Source organism: Thunnus maccoyii, chromosome 6, assembly GCF_910596095.1.
Source record: "Thunnus maccoyii chromosome 6, fThuMac1.1, whole genome shotgun sequence".
NCBI lineage: Eukaryota > Metazoa > Chordata > Actinopteri > Scombriformes > Scombridae > Thunnus > Thunnus maccoyii.
The window spans coordinates 18,311,077-18,326,523 of record NC_056538.1 but is presented as its reverse complement, the minus strand read 5'-3'; the positions used below and the strand labels follow the sequence as shown (position 1 = coordinate 18,326,523).

General features: G+C 41.0%; 1 protein-coding gene across 4 annotated transcripts in view; it reads left to right on the top strand.

Annotated features, from left to right (window-relative positions):
* Nucleotides 1–14,954, top strand: part of arhgef12a (Rho guanine nucleotide exchange factor (GEF) 12a) — a 39,685-nt gene extending 24,731 nt beyond the window's left edge. For 3 of the 4 annotated variants that reach the window (XM_042414114.1, XM_042414116.1, XM_042414113.1), the window contains 36 exons: nt 389–438; nt 674–731; nt 855–1,027; nt 1,286–1,363; nt 1,726–1,845; nt 2,331–2,438; nt 2,715–2,849; nt 3,014–3,115; nt 3,236–3,346; nt 3,466–3,564; nt 3,754–3,796; nt 4,096–4,201; nt 4,408–4,545; nt 4,667–4,699; nt 5,642–5,756; nt 5,851–5,956; nt 6,044–6,247; nt 6,331–6,469; nt 6,565–6,597; nt 6,675–6,826; nt 7,088–7,234; nt 7,531–7,616; nt 8,396–8,521; nt 8,805–8,919; nt 11,499–11,599; nt 11,823–11,900; nt 12,066–12,141; nt 12,269–12,436; nt 12,636–12,723; nt 12,819–12,896; nt 12,985–13,079; nt 13,211–13,405; nt 13,528–13,764; nt 13,948–14,177; nt 14,306–14,381; nt 14,497–14,954. In XM_042414114.1, the coding sequence (XP_042270048.1) occupies nt 389–438; nt 674–731; nt 855–1,027; nt 1,286–1,363; nt 1,726–1,845; nt 2,331–2,438; nt 2,715–2,849; nt 3,014–3,115; nt 3,236–3,346; nt 3,466–3,564; nt 3,754–3,796; nt 4,096–4,201; nt 4,408–4,545; nt 4,667–4,699; nt 5,642–5,756; nt 5,851–5,956; nt 6,044–6,247; nt 6,331–6,469; nt 6,565–6,597; nt 6,675–6,826; nt 7,088–7,234; nt 7,531–7,616; nt 8,396–8,521; nt 8,805–8,919; nt 11,499–11,599; nt 11,823–11,900; nt 12,066–12,141; nt 12,269–12,436; nt 12,636–12,723; nt 12,819–12,896; nt 12,985–13,079; nt 13,211–13,405; nt 13,528–13,764; nt 13,948–14,177; nt 14,306–14,381; nt 14,497–14,507 (4,010 nt within the window). In that variant the 3' untranslated portion in view covers nt 14,508–14,954. The remainder of the gene's footprint in view (nt 1–388; nt 439–673; nt 732–854; nt 1,028–1,285; nt 1,364–1,725; nt 1,846–2,330; nt 2,439–2,714; nt 2,850–3,013; nt 3,116–3,235; nt 3,347–3,465; nt 3,565–3,753; nt 3,797–4,095; nt 4,202–4,407; nt 4,546–4,666; nt 4,700–5,641; nt 5,757–5,850; nt 5,957–6,043; nt 6,248–6,330; nt 6,470–6,564; nt 6,598–6,674; nt 6,827–7,087; nt 7,235–7,530; nt 7,617–8,395; nt 8,522–8,804; nt 8,920–11,498; nt 11,600–11,822; nt 11,901–12,065; nt 12,142–12,268; nt 12,437–12,635; nt 12,724–12,818; nt 12,897–12,984; nt 13,080–13,210; nt 13,406–13,527; nt 13,765–13,947; nt 14,178–14,305; nt 14,382–14,496) is intronic. The other variant, XM_042414115.1, reaches the window with a different exon arrangement.
* Nucleotides 14,955–15,447: the final 493 nt, after the last annotated feature.

Below are 15,447 nucleotides of genomic sequence, written 5' to 3'. Positions count from 1 at the left end.
AATGCAGATCATAAGAAGTGTATTAGTAAAACTGTATTTGGTTTACAAAATGCTTCAGCTGTTTGCTGCTGACTATAGAGTCAGACCTGGATCTCATAATTACCTGTCTCATGCCTAAATCCCTTTGTTTGGGGTGGAGCTGTGAAACAGGTCCTTCTTGTAATATAACCACTGTTATGGTCTTTCAAAATAGCACTCAAATAGTCACTTTGCCACATCTGGTCTGTCAGTGCTATATGTTGTATTCATTGTGCAGAAGTATCAACAATTGCACCATGAACCTGTATGTCTTTTGTGTCCCCCCTCCCATTTTCCCCTATTTCATTCTTCCATTTCTTTCTTTGCCTCCTGTGTTTCTTTAATGCTCTTTTTCCTTTATGTTTGCCAGATGGGGCTGCTATGCGGGCAGGTGTTCAGACAGGAGACAGGATCATCAAGGTATTGTGTTTATCTGCCTCACTGTCTTTAAACTGCTAATGTCACTGTTTCCTAGTCTAAGGCCGGTAAAGAGGATGTAGGCTGCCACCTTATGGTCAGTCAGTATTTCTGCTCTTTCTGCTGTAATCAGGAATGAAATTGGGCGTGAAATTGTATCTAAAACTTGGCCTAGAATGGAATATTTTGATCTTTCTATCTGGTTTTTATTTCTCATAATACCATTTCTGTCTTCCAGGTTAACGGGACCCTTGTTACACATTCTAATCACATTGAGGTGGTGAAGCTTATCAAATGTAAGTTCTTCTGTCGGTGTATTTTTGCAGAAGTGTTCTGTTTGGAAAAGGTTTGAGCAAAAGTAACGTGGACAATTAATCTTGATGTAAGTCCAATGTGTCTTTTTCATTTTTCTATCCTAGCGGGCTCCTATGTGGCCCTCACAGTGTTGGGGCGCCCTCCAGGGCTTGCCCAGATCCCTTTGTCTGAAGCAGAGTCTGAAATGTTGGGCGTTAGCATTTCCTCTCCAAACTCCCCAGCAGCAGAACGCCCCTACAGTCCTCAGGACCGCCTCTCCTCCACACAACCACCATGGGTATACGAGGACATCAGTTACTTCTCTTGCCCTCTTCCTATATCTTGACTGATTCTGTGTCATTGTGGTTATCTATGTCTTTGTCTTCCTTCTAAATATGCTTAGATTTTTGTGGTGGCGTCAATTTTTTAGAATGTTTAAATATTTGTTAAATGCATCTCTTTCAAATCTATTATTTGCCTAAATGCTTTTCATCTGTTGTCAAATATACATTTCTTACATATGTCATTCACCTTTTTTTTCCCTTGTTTCCCACAGGATGAGAATAGCAGCATCTGCAACCAGAGGGTTGACATCTTGCAAAAGATGCTCTCAAAAGAACAGCAGGAGCTGCAGGTTAGCATAACAATCACTGTCACATATTGTCTTCTCTCTATTGAAATAGTGAAATCATAGCTAGGTGTTGGCAAGAGCAAGATAATTTGCCTTTATTCCACACTTAGGTATATTTAAACCCTGGTAGGGAATTTTGTATCATTATCTGTGTTGAAAATGATCTGTTTTTAAATAGAACATTGCTTTAGGTAGGAGGCAGGAAAGGTGTATAATTGAACAAAATGCATCCCACGCTTCATCCCAGAGTCTAAATATTAAACATTTTACATTCCTTATTGTATACAAATAGAATATGGTTTGACATGTAGAAGCTACTATTGCTTCTGATCTCTTGTTTTGATTTCACCCCTATTGCTGTCCAGGCCATGAAGGAGGAGTACAGCAGAAACCCCTCCCCCAAACTACTGAAAGACATCCAGGAAGCTAAGAAACACATTCCTCAGCTGCAGGGTCAGCTCTTCAAGGCCACTGGGGCAACACAGGTATAGTAAATAACCCCTCTTTAACTAACTAACTCTCTCCATGCACTTGCAAATGTAGCCTAAAGAATAGAGTATCTAGGGACACTGACATACCAGCAACATCCAAGCAGTCATTGTGTGATTTTTGTGGAGAGCATTTAGGGATCATTCCAGACAAACATTAATCCTAATCTCATCAGAGGATTAGGCTTTCTCTGTGGGAAGCCACTCTTTTGTGTCTGTGTGACATCTTATTTTATATACGTCAGTCACTGTGCCTGCTGTTATGTACATCAACATATCAGTCTGCTCTCTGCATTTCAAAAGAAAGTTATATTTTATGTGATTACAGCCTTAATATAGTGATAGATTTATACATTTATTGACTGATTGGTCTATATAATGCTCTTAGCCTGTGTTTAAACATTTTTCATTGTGGAGTTTGCTGTTATGTAATTAGCTTGTTCATAATTAGTAACAAATCTTGTGTTTGCATGAATCTCTAGGAGGCTGTTCCAGGTGGAGATGCAGATGATGGTAGCATGTTTGAGACAGAGCACACTCACTCCTCTAAGGGAGACAACAGTACAGATCTGTCCTGGACCAGCACTCCTGTAAGTTGTCACATCCCAGCACCACTAATCAACAGTAGGAAATGGATTCATGGCATTATGATGAATGAATTGAATTAGTTTTACTTTGCTCTTCTTAGCTTTAGCTACTTTAGATCTATGCTGCACCACCATTCTATATCATGTGTTCAGATTTTTGTTGGACTGGATGTTGTAGGCTAACTAAATAAATGATTTCACTTCGGATGTTAAGTTTTTTTGGTGATTTTTATTCGGAATGGATTGAGAATACAAGATTGTCTCCCATACCACCTGCAGATTTCTCGTGGATTTTGGCCCGGATCTCCAGAGAGTTTGTGCCAAAGGGAGTCATCCTGCCCAAGCCCAAAGAGCACGCCCAGGAACAGCTTCAACTCCTGCCACTCCCCAGACGCAGAGGACACCACTGATCTGGTAGCTATAGTCTTTGGCCTTGTGCAAATTCTCCTCAAGAAATGTACTTATTTATTCTTGGTGTAATCTTGAGAAACAAGTTTTTTAAGTGCTCTTGTCAGTCCCAATTGAGCTTCTCTTTGTGAGAAATAGTAATTCTACAATATACCTTGTCTTGTCCCCAGGACTCTCTGTCCCCTACCACAGTCAGCAGTCCCTCCTCCTCTCGCCTCGTCTCACAAATCATTGGAGCTGAGGACGACTATTTTGATTCAGACCAGGAGCAGGTATTTTACCACATGGCAGTATAGACATTTGTGTCATTCATAATCTCACTAAACTCAGTTGACAAATACAAAATATTTTTTAACTGTCACAAACCTAATTTTGTACTGATTGTTTTTCAGACAAATGGCCAGTGTAACAGCTTTAACAGCATTGAGCAGCTCAAGTCTCGGCCTGCCCACCTCGCAGCTTTCTTGCATCATGTCATCTCTCAGTTTGACGCTGCTCCTGTGGTAAGACCTTCTTCCTTCACACCTTGTTGAAAATTCTTTGTTTTTAATTTCCTGTTTTCTTGCAGCCTGGCAGACTCTACAGCTCACTCTTTTTATTATTCCTAATCTTGTGTCCCCAGCTGTGCTACCTCTATGCTGACCTCTACAAGCAGACCAACTCCAAAGAGACCAGACGGGTGTTCATGGACCTCCACACCTTCTTTATCGATAGGGGAGCAGTAAGTACACTTTATGTTCATCACAGAGAAACACAGGGAACATCGTAGGTCAGACTCATTCATTGTTCATCTGTCTGTCTGTCTGTCACACATGATGCACACAGCACACCACTCATCAATATATTCACATGTTTCTCTTTGTTCAAGTTTGTTATTTTAAGTATTAAACAGTTTTTTTTTTTGTTACAGAATCTAAAAGTTGCTGTTCCTGAATCCATCTCTGCTGATCTCGGTAAATATTTCAGGCTTGGCTTTTGCTTCCATTTGGTTTTCTGCCCAGTGACATTATAGTAGTGATTTTTTATTATGGTTACCTTTTGAACTTCTGTTGGCTCCCTTCAACAATTTGGCCATCCTCATTATACAGTCACTGTAAGTTGCTTATGTACTCAGCCATGCACACTGTCGACTAAGGTGTCAAATGCTCTGATGGTTCGGAAAGTATTGCTTAACTTTAATAGCCATATTTAGTGTGCACATGTCAGAAAGATTTGGCGTACAGTATATGTGACTGAGGGCATGTGTTTGCAGACCGGCGGCGGACAGAATTCATCCCAGAGGAAATACACAGACAACATGTTCAAACACTGCAGGACTCTTTACTCCCTGACATCCTGAAGAACCTTGAGGATTTCAGGTAAACATCTCAAGTCTAAATTTTTATTTTTGTTGGGTTAAATTAATTGCTTAATTGGAGAACTTGAGATTAGTTCCCTCATCAAAAAATAATAATGATAAAAACAAAATTATCTAGCTTAGTGCACTGCCCTTTATTAAGCCATTTCTCTCTGAGCCATTATGAACCTGATCACAGTATATGATCCAATGTGTTGGTACCTGCAGGCAGAAGCGCAGTATGGGCCTAACAGTGGCTGAGGTGGAGCTGGCCAGACTGGACCAAGAGCGAGTCAGAGACCGTGTCACTCTGGAGCGTGAGCGCTCATATGCTGAAAATATCATCACCAAGATAGAAGATATCCTGTAAGTAACACATACACACGCAGAAACACGCCACACATACAGACAGTTCTGCTCAGAGAATCTCAATTTTGTAATCATCCCTGCTCACTGAGATATTTTTTCTTCTTTGTATTGTTTATAGGGTAACTACTCAGACCACAGAGGAAGAGAAATGGTAAGTAAACTTACATTTTGGAGCAGTTGGTTAAATGATATAAAAAGCATATCTCAAAGCATGTGAAGGAAGATCATTTATGGCCGCAAGGGCTCCCATGGTCCCTCTAACCATCTGTCTTCATTACATTTATAGTCTGTAATGTGAAAAATCTAAAGGAATCTCCAGATCAGAATAACTTCAGATCATATTTTTCAAGACTTTTTAGTTCTTTCAAATGAATGATTGAAACAGTCAATTCAACAATCTTGTGCTAAATTAATTAAGTATGTCAGGGCTGATAAATTTGATCTAAAGTATGGTCAACAACATATTGGTTTCATCCAAACCCACAGTTAAAAATTGTCCATTTGGGGTATTTAGGCTACTTTGGTCATTTAAATAACATGGGTTATCTCATGTGATGAATGTGGTTTTATGGTAGTATCATACCACCCTTTAGACTGAGTTATACTGATGGCCATGCAAAGCAATTAGTGTTCTTAAAGATACTTAAATTATAAAGCAACAGGACCAAAACACAGGTGGTAATTAAACAAACTCATTTTGTGACTTTAGACATTCCTTTGTGAAGACAATGCCTAAATACAACGACAGAGTATATTTTTCAGTATTAAAAAAAATTCTCATCGGCAATTTTAGGTATATAGCGAACCCTGGTGGTTCTAGTGTTAAAGAAAACATGTAATTTATGCAGTATGTTTATATTAAATAATTCAAAAGTGTGACTGATTGAAACGGTTTTGTTTGAAATGCCATATGGTCGTAGCTTTCTCCAGATGGTTTGTGTAGAAATTGTACGAGAAGGACTGGTATGACATATGGTGCAGGTCACAATATGGACACTTATTCTCTTCATATTTTAGCATTCTGCTGTTTTCTTGGTTACGATTGAGAAAGAGGAGCCAAGCTCAAGTGTTGTCACATTTGTTTTTCATTTAGCACTACAATGCAGTATGTCATCTATACATACATGAAGCACCTTGGTGTGAGGGTCAAGGAACCTCGCAGTCTGGAGTCCAAACGGGTCCGGATCAACTTCCTTCCTAAGATTAAGGTATTTAATTTCTCTTTGCGCCATGGGCCTTCTCACTCTCCCTTTTACAGTTACTTGACACTCTGTCTTCTCTTTTTTTTTTGATGAAATACAGAAAAGCATCAAGACAGAAAAGGAAGGAGAAGAGAAGGTGAAGAAACCCAGATTTCCCAGTATCCTTGGACCTCAGCGCAGGCCCAGCCGCATTGAGGCAGCATCAGGTGAGTTGTGACTGTTGAACAAACCAAAATAATGAGACTAGTTTTAAAGCTTTCTCAAATTCTGACACCACTTCTCTTTATATTCAGTGGGTAAAGCTCTGGATGGTCGCCCTCGGCCTCAGAAACAGTTGTCTCAACCTACTTTGGGGGCAAGTGAGCACATGGAAGGTGGTCGTCTAAGAGGCAGCCAATCCAGCGAGGGCTCTGAGCTCACACACTCCACATCTGTCAACACCTCATCCCCAAACAGTGCCACGTATAGCTCAGATGCTAGCAGAGACACTGATATAGGTGAGTGACTGAGTGAATTCAACACTGTAAAATGTATGTAAAAGGAGAAAGCAGTGGTTTATAACTTTGTGCTCGTCTCTCAGGTGGGACTCCAACCTCAGGCCCCTCCAGGCTGAGTGACGGCCTTCAGTCCGATCCTCTGGATGGGTTGCCGCACCCTACTTCGCACTTAGACCCATACAGCCTGGACCAACTGCAGGAGGATGACCGAGAAAGTGACAGGTGCATTTACAGTCAAAATTAGCAGTAACACTTTTATCTTGTTATATTAAGAATACTTATTTTATCATTGATTTCTCTGTTGATATTTATTGTAGAGCCCACGAGGGAACACCAAAGACTATAAGAAGGTGAGGATCAGTTTGACATTTCTAATTTAAATCCATCTTTAAAAAAAGATAAAAAACTAACTTTCTGTCTTGGCTAGGCTTGAGGGACTGGGTGCTGGTGATGTCCAGAGTGAGGACGACCAGGGAACAGACTCGGAGCATGACCCTCCAAACTGGCAGCAGCTGGTGGGGCGAGAGGTCCTTGCAGGTCTCAGGCCTCATGAAATCAAGAGACAGGAAGTCATCAATGGTAAGTACATTGTGTACCACTTCACAAAGTTTGACAATGCATTAAAGCATCTTTTTAAGAAAAAGAGAAGCTCACCCTCCAGGCATTTTAAAATACTATTTTGTAACAGAATATACTTACATGAATAGAAGGGAGAAGAGAGAGATGTGCAGCAGCAGAGCATTTGCTTGGATGTGACCCAAGTTTCTGTCAAACGTCTATTATGTTGAGTTGTGCAAATAATCTGCCATCTTGAATTAACATCTTGGATTGTGTCCGCAGAGCTGTTTTACACAGAGCGTGCACATGTCCGAATGCTGAGAGTTTTGGACCACGTTTTTTACCAGAAGCTCTCTAAAGAGGCCATCCTGCCTCCTGCTGACATCAAGAACATCTTCACCAACCTGGAGGAGATTCTACAGCTGCATGGTACACACACACAACCTAAAATCTCATCTATGCATGACTTCCTAACCATCATTAAGAACCAGTAACAAAAAAATCCTCAAAAGGTAATAATAATGTAAGTAAAGTTTGATGTAAAACAAAACAAATACAACAGAATGATAGAATACATATTTTTTAATGTATTCTATCATTTATTTATCAATTAACTGTGCATAACACCCAGCCATTTCATGTTGTATTCGTCATCATTGTTATCTTACACACACACCCAAAGACACACACTGACTGTCTATTGGCGCCTCTCCTTTGAATTTCAGTTTCAATACTGGAGCAAATGGTAGCAGTTCGGAAGAGAAATGAGTCTTCAGTAATTGATCAGATAGGAGACGACTTGCTCTCCTGGGTGAGTACAATTCTCAGGCTGAAATTGTATTTCCTTTTTCAAACATTTTCTTATATTGAATAAATTTCAAGATGACTGATGTGGTAGAAAAAAAAAACATATTGTGCACAAAGAAATTGAACTGTTGCCTGAAATTGCTTTATAGCAAGAAAAAAATGTTGATGTGGGTATGAGATTGCTTTTCTCAGTCTCATATCTGTTTATTTTTGACACATTATATGTACAAGAAGATGGTTATGCGTAGTAAAGAAGGGGTTATTTTTCATACTTTAAGATAATTTAACAGTAAATCATTAAATCTGACACCAAAATCTTGAAAGAAAAAGCTTAACCGCGGTACAAAACAACTCTGCACTTCCCTCCTCGCCAACTAGAAATGTTATCACAGTGGAAGGAAGAGAGTGAAATGGAAGCCTGTTTCTCAGTAAATGGTCATGTCAAACAATGCCCTAGATTCCACTGACATCTCTGCATCATGTCTGATACATTAGATGTGAGATAGCCACATATCAGCTGGCAGCCTTGTCTAAAGTGTCTCTGTGGGGGATAAGTAGGGTAAACGGTCCCCTGAGGGTCTCAGCATTGATCTAGTCTACATTAAAACTTAAGCTGTCTCTGCTACCAGGACTTAAGCCTGGCCCCCTTCTGGGTGTTGCTGCTCAATGTAGTGGTTAAATACAAGGCATTTCCATGGCAACTACCCCTAACCCACATCGATCGAGTGACTGATAGTCTCTGTCCGTCTATGCTCCGTCCTGTCCTGGGCTGGGTGGTTACAGTTCAGCGGTGGAGAGGAAGAGAAGATCAAGCAGGCGGTGGGGACGTTCTGCAGTAACCAGCCTTTTGCTCTGGAGATCATCAAGACCAAGCAGAAGAAAGACTCGAGGTTCACTTCCTTCATTCAGGTAATAATAATCTCCACAGACAAAATGCACACACTGTTCCTTATTATAAAATGTAGAAAATTTAATTTATTTTTCAGTGACTGCATGGACTGAATGCTCAGAATATGTCACACAGAAGGGTTAAACTGAGGATATGTATCTGTTTTACTTCATTCAACAGAAAAAGTTACATTTAGTTTAACTCAGTCGCCACTCATTCTTGTTAAAAGATACATTTTGGGTGTTTTGTTACTGCTTAAGTCTACCCAACAAGTACTGTATTTACTTATTTTTTGCTTTGCAGGAAGCGGAGAGTAACAGACTGTGCCGCCGACTGCAGCTTAAGGACATTATTCCTGTAGAGATGCTGAGGCTCACCAAGTATCCCCTGCTACTAGACAACATCTCCAAGTACACAGGTGCTGTAGTCTTGCCTTACCAGCCAGAGCTCCTTCACTACAGCAGACAGTGATTTGTTCATGTGGTAATCAGCTTATGCACACACACGGCTGTTTCAAAGCAAGATTTACTCCATATACTTACTGCTTGCATGGTCTTGGATGTAACAATGATTTAAAATAACATCTTACAAAACTACAAAATTCTGTCATGTCCATATTAGTCACTTTGATCAATAATAGAACATGGTCGACATGACTCTTGAGATTAAATCATATCCATGAAGCTCATGCCAGCCACTCACCTTGGCTCTGGACACACATGAAGCCTTAAAGATGTCACCATGCCCACAGGTAGAGCTACAGAACCGATTTGTCCAGTTAAACAAACCACTTACAGATTATTAAACCTATCCCTCTCCTGCTGTCTTGTTCAAACACTTCAAAGTCTGTTTCATTCAGTCACAAATACTTAGTCGATCACATGGAGAGAAATTGTGATCTGCTTTTAAAAGACACTATTAGAAATTTTCTCTTTACTATTACATACAGTCTAAAGGCTTATTCTTGGTTGCTGCATCCTCATAGTCACAAGGGCCCACGTGATGTAAATCTCGTCATCTGCCTATGTCAGTGCAGGCACCTCACACAGACCAAAATTTGTGACAAATGCATCCACTGTGTATGCACTAGAAGAGCAATCTGGACGCTTGTTCTGTGTGTTGTATGTATGTACTCGGTGCTATTAGGCTATTTCTTGCAGCTGTTACAGTAATATTTATACAATAATTATGAACTTAAATAAAACAATTACAAAACTGAACTTGACCACTGCATTTGAAGGAATATTTTAATCCATTAAAAACATTTTAATTCATCAGTATTTTCACTCTCAGTGATGTGATATCAAGTTTATGCCTTGTCCTTTCCTCATCCGGACACATAGGATATGTGATCATATACAACAGAACTTATGGTTAAATGTTAATTTAACAAGTCACTGCTGAATTCAGCTCTATGTGCAGCACGCAGCAAACTTCAATATAGAATAGAAAATAATCACAATAGCACAACATACTGTCATCCTAAAAATGAATAGGCTACAGTAGATGCCTACTTGTCAGACTAAGAAAACAGTCTGCTTTGACAATGGACTTTTGTCTTTTTATCCTTTCCTGTGGAGGGGTCATCCGCAGCGTTTCACCCCTCTTTTACCCACATCTCTGCAAATCTCTGAGCAGGGAAGGAGGCAACCTCTGGTCAATTTACTGTGTCATCACATAGCCTAGACGAGGCGTCATCTCTATTGTCACACGAGCGCTGACAGTGAAAGTCCATTTCTGATTTTTATTGTTGTTTGCACTATAAACTGTTATCACATTGCAGCACTTTACTTAAGATTTTTTAAGTAGATCATTTTTATTTTAGATATTTTATATGGTCTATGGGTTAAGCAGCATAAATCACTGAGGGAGGATACATTTTTGTCCCGACTAGGGATAAAAATAACTGCCCCCCCGCATATCGCACCCTGTATGTACTGTTTTCACTATCCTTGGTCCTATTCCCAGTAAGTGGTCGCACACAAAATTCTTTTTTCTTGTTCTTCTTTTTTCTTCTTGAGTGTTTCTTGTTGTTCAGCCAGGTATAACAAAGAAAAGGGCTCTACTTCTTGCTGTCGTGAGGTCGCCACCCTGTTTTCTAGCGTGCATGTGTGGAACGCTTCTACTTACGCAGACCCCTGATTGTAGAATGTATTGAAGCACATGTGCGTCCACTGTTCGCACGCAGGTCCACAACTGTCTGATTCTGCGTCTGTACTGAATTATGGAGTCACTTCTCTTAGTGGACCAGTTCATCATACTGGCTGGATAGGGCTTTTAGCTGCCAGGCTGTATAGCTTTCTGTACCAACAAGGGTCTTTAACATCTTGTCTGTCATTGTTGTCAAGACAAGAAATTAATTGTTGTTCTAAGAATGGCAACACCTCTGCATGTAACCTCCCTGATAAGAGTTCAGTCATTGTATTCGGCCTTTCGTCTCCCTGTGATCCTTAAATCAATTAGATTCTATGAAGCAATTAATTCAATATGGAAATTAATGTACTCATATTGCATGTAACCATGGAAACTCGTAATACAGGAATAATACCCAGTTTGCATTTTCTAATCTGAATGTGATATATCACAATAGACGAATGGAAATCAATTCTTGAGGTAGAAGAAAAGTAGATAAAAATGAACCGAATGAAGTCTTAAGCAAGACTGTGTGTGGCAACATGCCAGCCATTAGTGAATTACAGAGACAAATGGAGAGATTATCAGTTTAATGGTCCTGGAGCGATGGTGCACATTTTGGGAAATGTCTCACCCATTATTTGGTCCATCATTTTAGTCTTGGCTGGGGTTTGGGACTCACACAGCGAATGCACTAACGATAAAGTATAACCGGCTATTATGGGATCATAATGCCTCCCTGCTTTATCATAATTTATGAGCATGATGGTGTGTTAATGGACGAAAGAAATATCAATTTGCCGGACAGCCCCCTGCAGAAATAAGGAGGCCTTTCTTCTTATTTGGTGTCATAATATCTTTCAGATAACGCGGTGGAGAAGGACAAAGTGAAGCAGGCAGCAGACTGCTGTCGAAAGATCCTCAATCACGTCAACCAGGCTGTAAAGGAGTCAGAGGACAAGCAGGTTTGATGGTTTTTAAAGTCTCCTTGCTATTTTATGCCATCCTTAGCCTTTTCTCTTCCTTCCACTCATTCTCACCCCTAAGTCCTTCCTTTTCTTTTTCCTGCTCAGCCACAATTTATTTTTTCACTACTCCCTCCTCTGCTCCCCAGGCAGTGGACTCACTTTAAAGAGTGCTTATTAATCCCCTTTGCTCTGTTTCTGTTCTTCTCCGTCCTTCCTCTAGAGGTTGGAGGACTACCAGAGAAGATTGGACCTCTCCTCTCTAAAGCAGACAGACAACCCCATGATCTTGGAGCTAAAGGTGACTTATCTACATGATCCTTTTAGGTTCTGTTAAAGCACACCTACTTGTTGTACACCTACGCAGCTTGAAATATCTGCTAGGTAGAAAAGAAGTGCTATGTGGAAATGGCTCCACAGACCAGTAGCAAGTACTTATAAGCTTTCTCTGTTTCACCTCCATCAGAACCTGGATCTAACCAAGAGAACTATGGTGCATGAGGGACCACTGTCATGGAAAGTGAACAAGGACAAGACAATTGGTTTGTAATCAACACATTATAAGAGTCTGATTGTTGCTGAGCCTTGATATTGCTTCTAAAACCCCCCAGTCAACCATCACTTATGTTTTTGCAGTAAATTGAAGTCTTCTCTTTGTCTCCTTTTCAGAGTTGTACACTCTCCTCCTGGAAGACATCCTAGTTCTGCTACAAAAACAAGATGAGCGTCTGATTCTGAAGTGTCACAGCAAAAACCTGGCTGGCACCGCAGACACCAAACATATCTTCAGCCCCATCATCAAACTCAGTACCGTGTTGGTGCGCTCCGTGGCCACAGGTGAGTTAACACCTGTTCTCTCGTAAACATGTGAAATGTATTTTGGTTAAACAGTAGTCTGATTGATCTGATCAGGGTCAAAATGGAACTTAGCATACTGTATAATCACCAGACATATGACCCAATAATATCAAGAAGTGTGTGGCTTCATATTGATTAATCTTAACCCAAACCTTCTGTCCACCCTCTCTCCTGCCAGACAACAAGTCCTTCTTCGTTCTTTCTATGTCAGACAACGGAGCTCAGATCTATGAGCTGATGGCACCCACAGTCTCAGATCAGAGAACGTGAGACCGAATAGCTTTTGCTTGATTGATTTAATTTAAATTGCACCAGTTGTTAAATGGGCTGATGATGTGTTCTTTCGTTTTTCTCGCACAAGGTGGCAGCGTCTAATCACCCAGAGAGCTGATGCCATGAAAGTCAAACCTCACAGCGTCATACCTTTACCTCAGACTGAGTATGTTGCTCATCTTTAAATTTGATCAGACCAGATGATTCTCAGCCTTTGAGCGTGTGACTAATGTAAGTTGTTTCTTGTGTGCCAGTGGGGAGAGAGATGGTGTGGAGATAATCACAGCAGGTGTTTCCAGGCTCAGCAGAGACGCTGATCAAACATCCACTGGCAGCACCCAGTCCACAGGTAACCAGAGACCCTTTTTTTCTTCAGTCATTGTCAGAAACATTTTTTTCTTCCAGATTGCTTAAATATTCTGTCCTACTCAAGCTTCTGTAATTATAGCTCCTCAGATAACTGTAATTACACCTCCTCAGATAAAGAGAGTGGTCCAGCTGCGAGAAGCGTGGTGCAGAGCTCTCTACCAGGTAATAATCCATTTGAGGGAGTGAAGGCAGAGGAGGAGGAGGAAGGTTTCGTGGACCCTGAACTTCCATACCAAGTGGCTGAGGATGGTAGAGGAGACTCCTTCAACATGTTTCCCTCCAGAGCAGATGAAGCACTGAAAACATGTAAGCACACAGAATAGACATGTTACATACATGAGCTACACATGCAGTGGATTAATGTCAACTGTACACAGATGTTGCATTTTAAAATACAATTTAAAAAAAACATTTTTACTGTCCCTCAGTGGCAGCATTAAAGCAGGTGTTGGTGACCCAGCTGATGTCGCAGGAGGCTGGAGAGCGAAGCAAGCGCTCCACAGGGGCCCGTCTCCTCAGGACCACCTCTCTGAGGACCCCTGTAGACAACCGTGCACGGGTGATGGTCCACAACGGCTCAGAGAGGAACAGCTCTCAGACAGAGGACCCAGCTCAGGACCTGGGCTCTGGTGATACCGGCTTCTTTGACTCTCCTGAAGACTATGGTGAGTCTAGCCAGTGTGAACATTTGATTTGTCATTCGGCATTACAGTACATGTATGAATAGTCATAGCATTTTATACAAATACATTTATTTATTGTAAGCCACAGTTTGATATCATTTTCTGTCCCTGATCCTGGCTTCTTTCTGCTTCAGTGGTGCTAAATAACTCCTTTGATTCTCTCAGCAGGATATTTAGTCCTGGAAGGTTACGGTGGCCCGGGAGAGAGCAGCACAGATGATGACATCTTGGCATCAACCACAGGGAAGCAGCTGAGCACCTCACAGGGCTGTGCTGCCGACTCTGGCATCAATTTGAGGTTTTCTTCAACGTCACATGCTGGCAGCCTCTCCTCTTTTAGCAGACAAGTCCTGTCTCATCTTAGAAACCTTCAGGCCAACCTCAACTATCTGAAGGTATCTAACATGTATTCATTAAACATCCTCACCTCCCTGATGCACTGATGTATAATAATAGTATTATATACACACATAATGGTTATTTTTATTGAATGATCTGACAGCAAATTGTTTCTTTCTTGCAGGAGGTTGAAGCCAAGTACAATAATCTAATACGCCAAAGGCCAGAGAGGTCAGCCGCAGACACGGATGGAAACAAAGGTAGCTCAATTCATGCTCAGCGTCAGCTACAAATCACTGACTGTAGATCCTAATATATGAATCACTTCCTGTATCTGTCCTTTATCTGACTGTATACCTTCATTCTTTTTACCAGATAAGAGATAGTGGAAGTCCGTGCCGCAGCTTTTGGCTCTGGTCCCAAAGAGGAAGTACCGACTAGTAGTCTGTTTCTACTTCTTGTGTCCTGGACTTTCTGGACGTCCTATAAGCTTGTCCTCTCAATGCTGAGCCCCCTTTTTCCATCGCAGTCGCCCACGGTTGCCACAGAGAATGAGAGACTGAGTGTGAGCAGAAACATTTGAAGGGTGGAGTCATCTTTGTGATGCCGCAACTCCCACCCACCCTCCCCTCCATCAGCACAAGGCAATCAGGGAAGTGGGATTGCCCTAAAACCTCACCCCTCTACCATCTAACACCCAATATCCCCTGAACTCCCTGCAAGAAAGAGAACTTATACCAAAATGTACAAAGATATGTGTGCAGTATATATATATATATGTATATATATACATATATGTATATATATATATGTATGTATATATATACTGTATAAATGACACACAAAACAAGAAAAAGGAAAATTTTAAGATAATGTATTAAGATTTTTTTTATCCCAAGATGTATTTATTTTCTTTCTTTTCATTTTTTAAAAAGTGTTTCCCGCATTGCTTGCATGCTTTTTGGCCATGGTGTTACCATTTTTGGCTGCTTATCCTGCTTCAGTCACACAGGGTTAGTGTGAGTGTTGAGTGCACGCTAGCATAGGAGCACGCTAGCCTAGCTTACCCTGATGAAATGGCAGGAATATATTCAGACTGATAGAGGCCAGAGTTGCACTGGTGATGGATAGATCCCATTGTGTTTAAAAACTCTTGAATTGTGTTAAAGTCTAGAATTTCAGATACAATTCTAGGTGTGGTGTTAACTAGAATGAAGAGTCTGAAGGCTCTGATCTGGTCCTGTTGCATTTCCGTGCTGCCTCCTTCCTCCTCTTCCTCCTCCTTCTCCTCCTCTTCACTGTAAGGGGTATTATGCCTCTCCTATG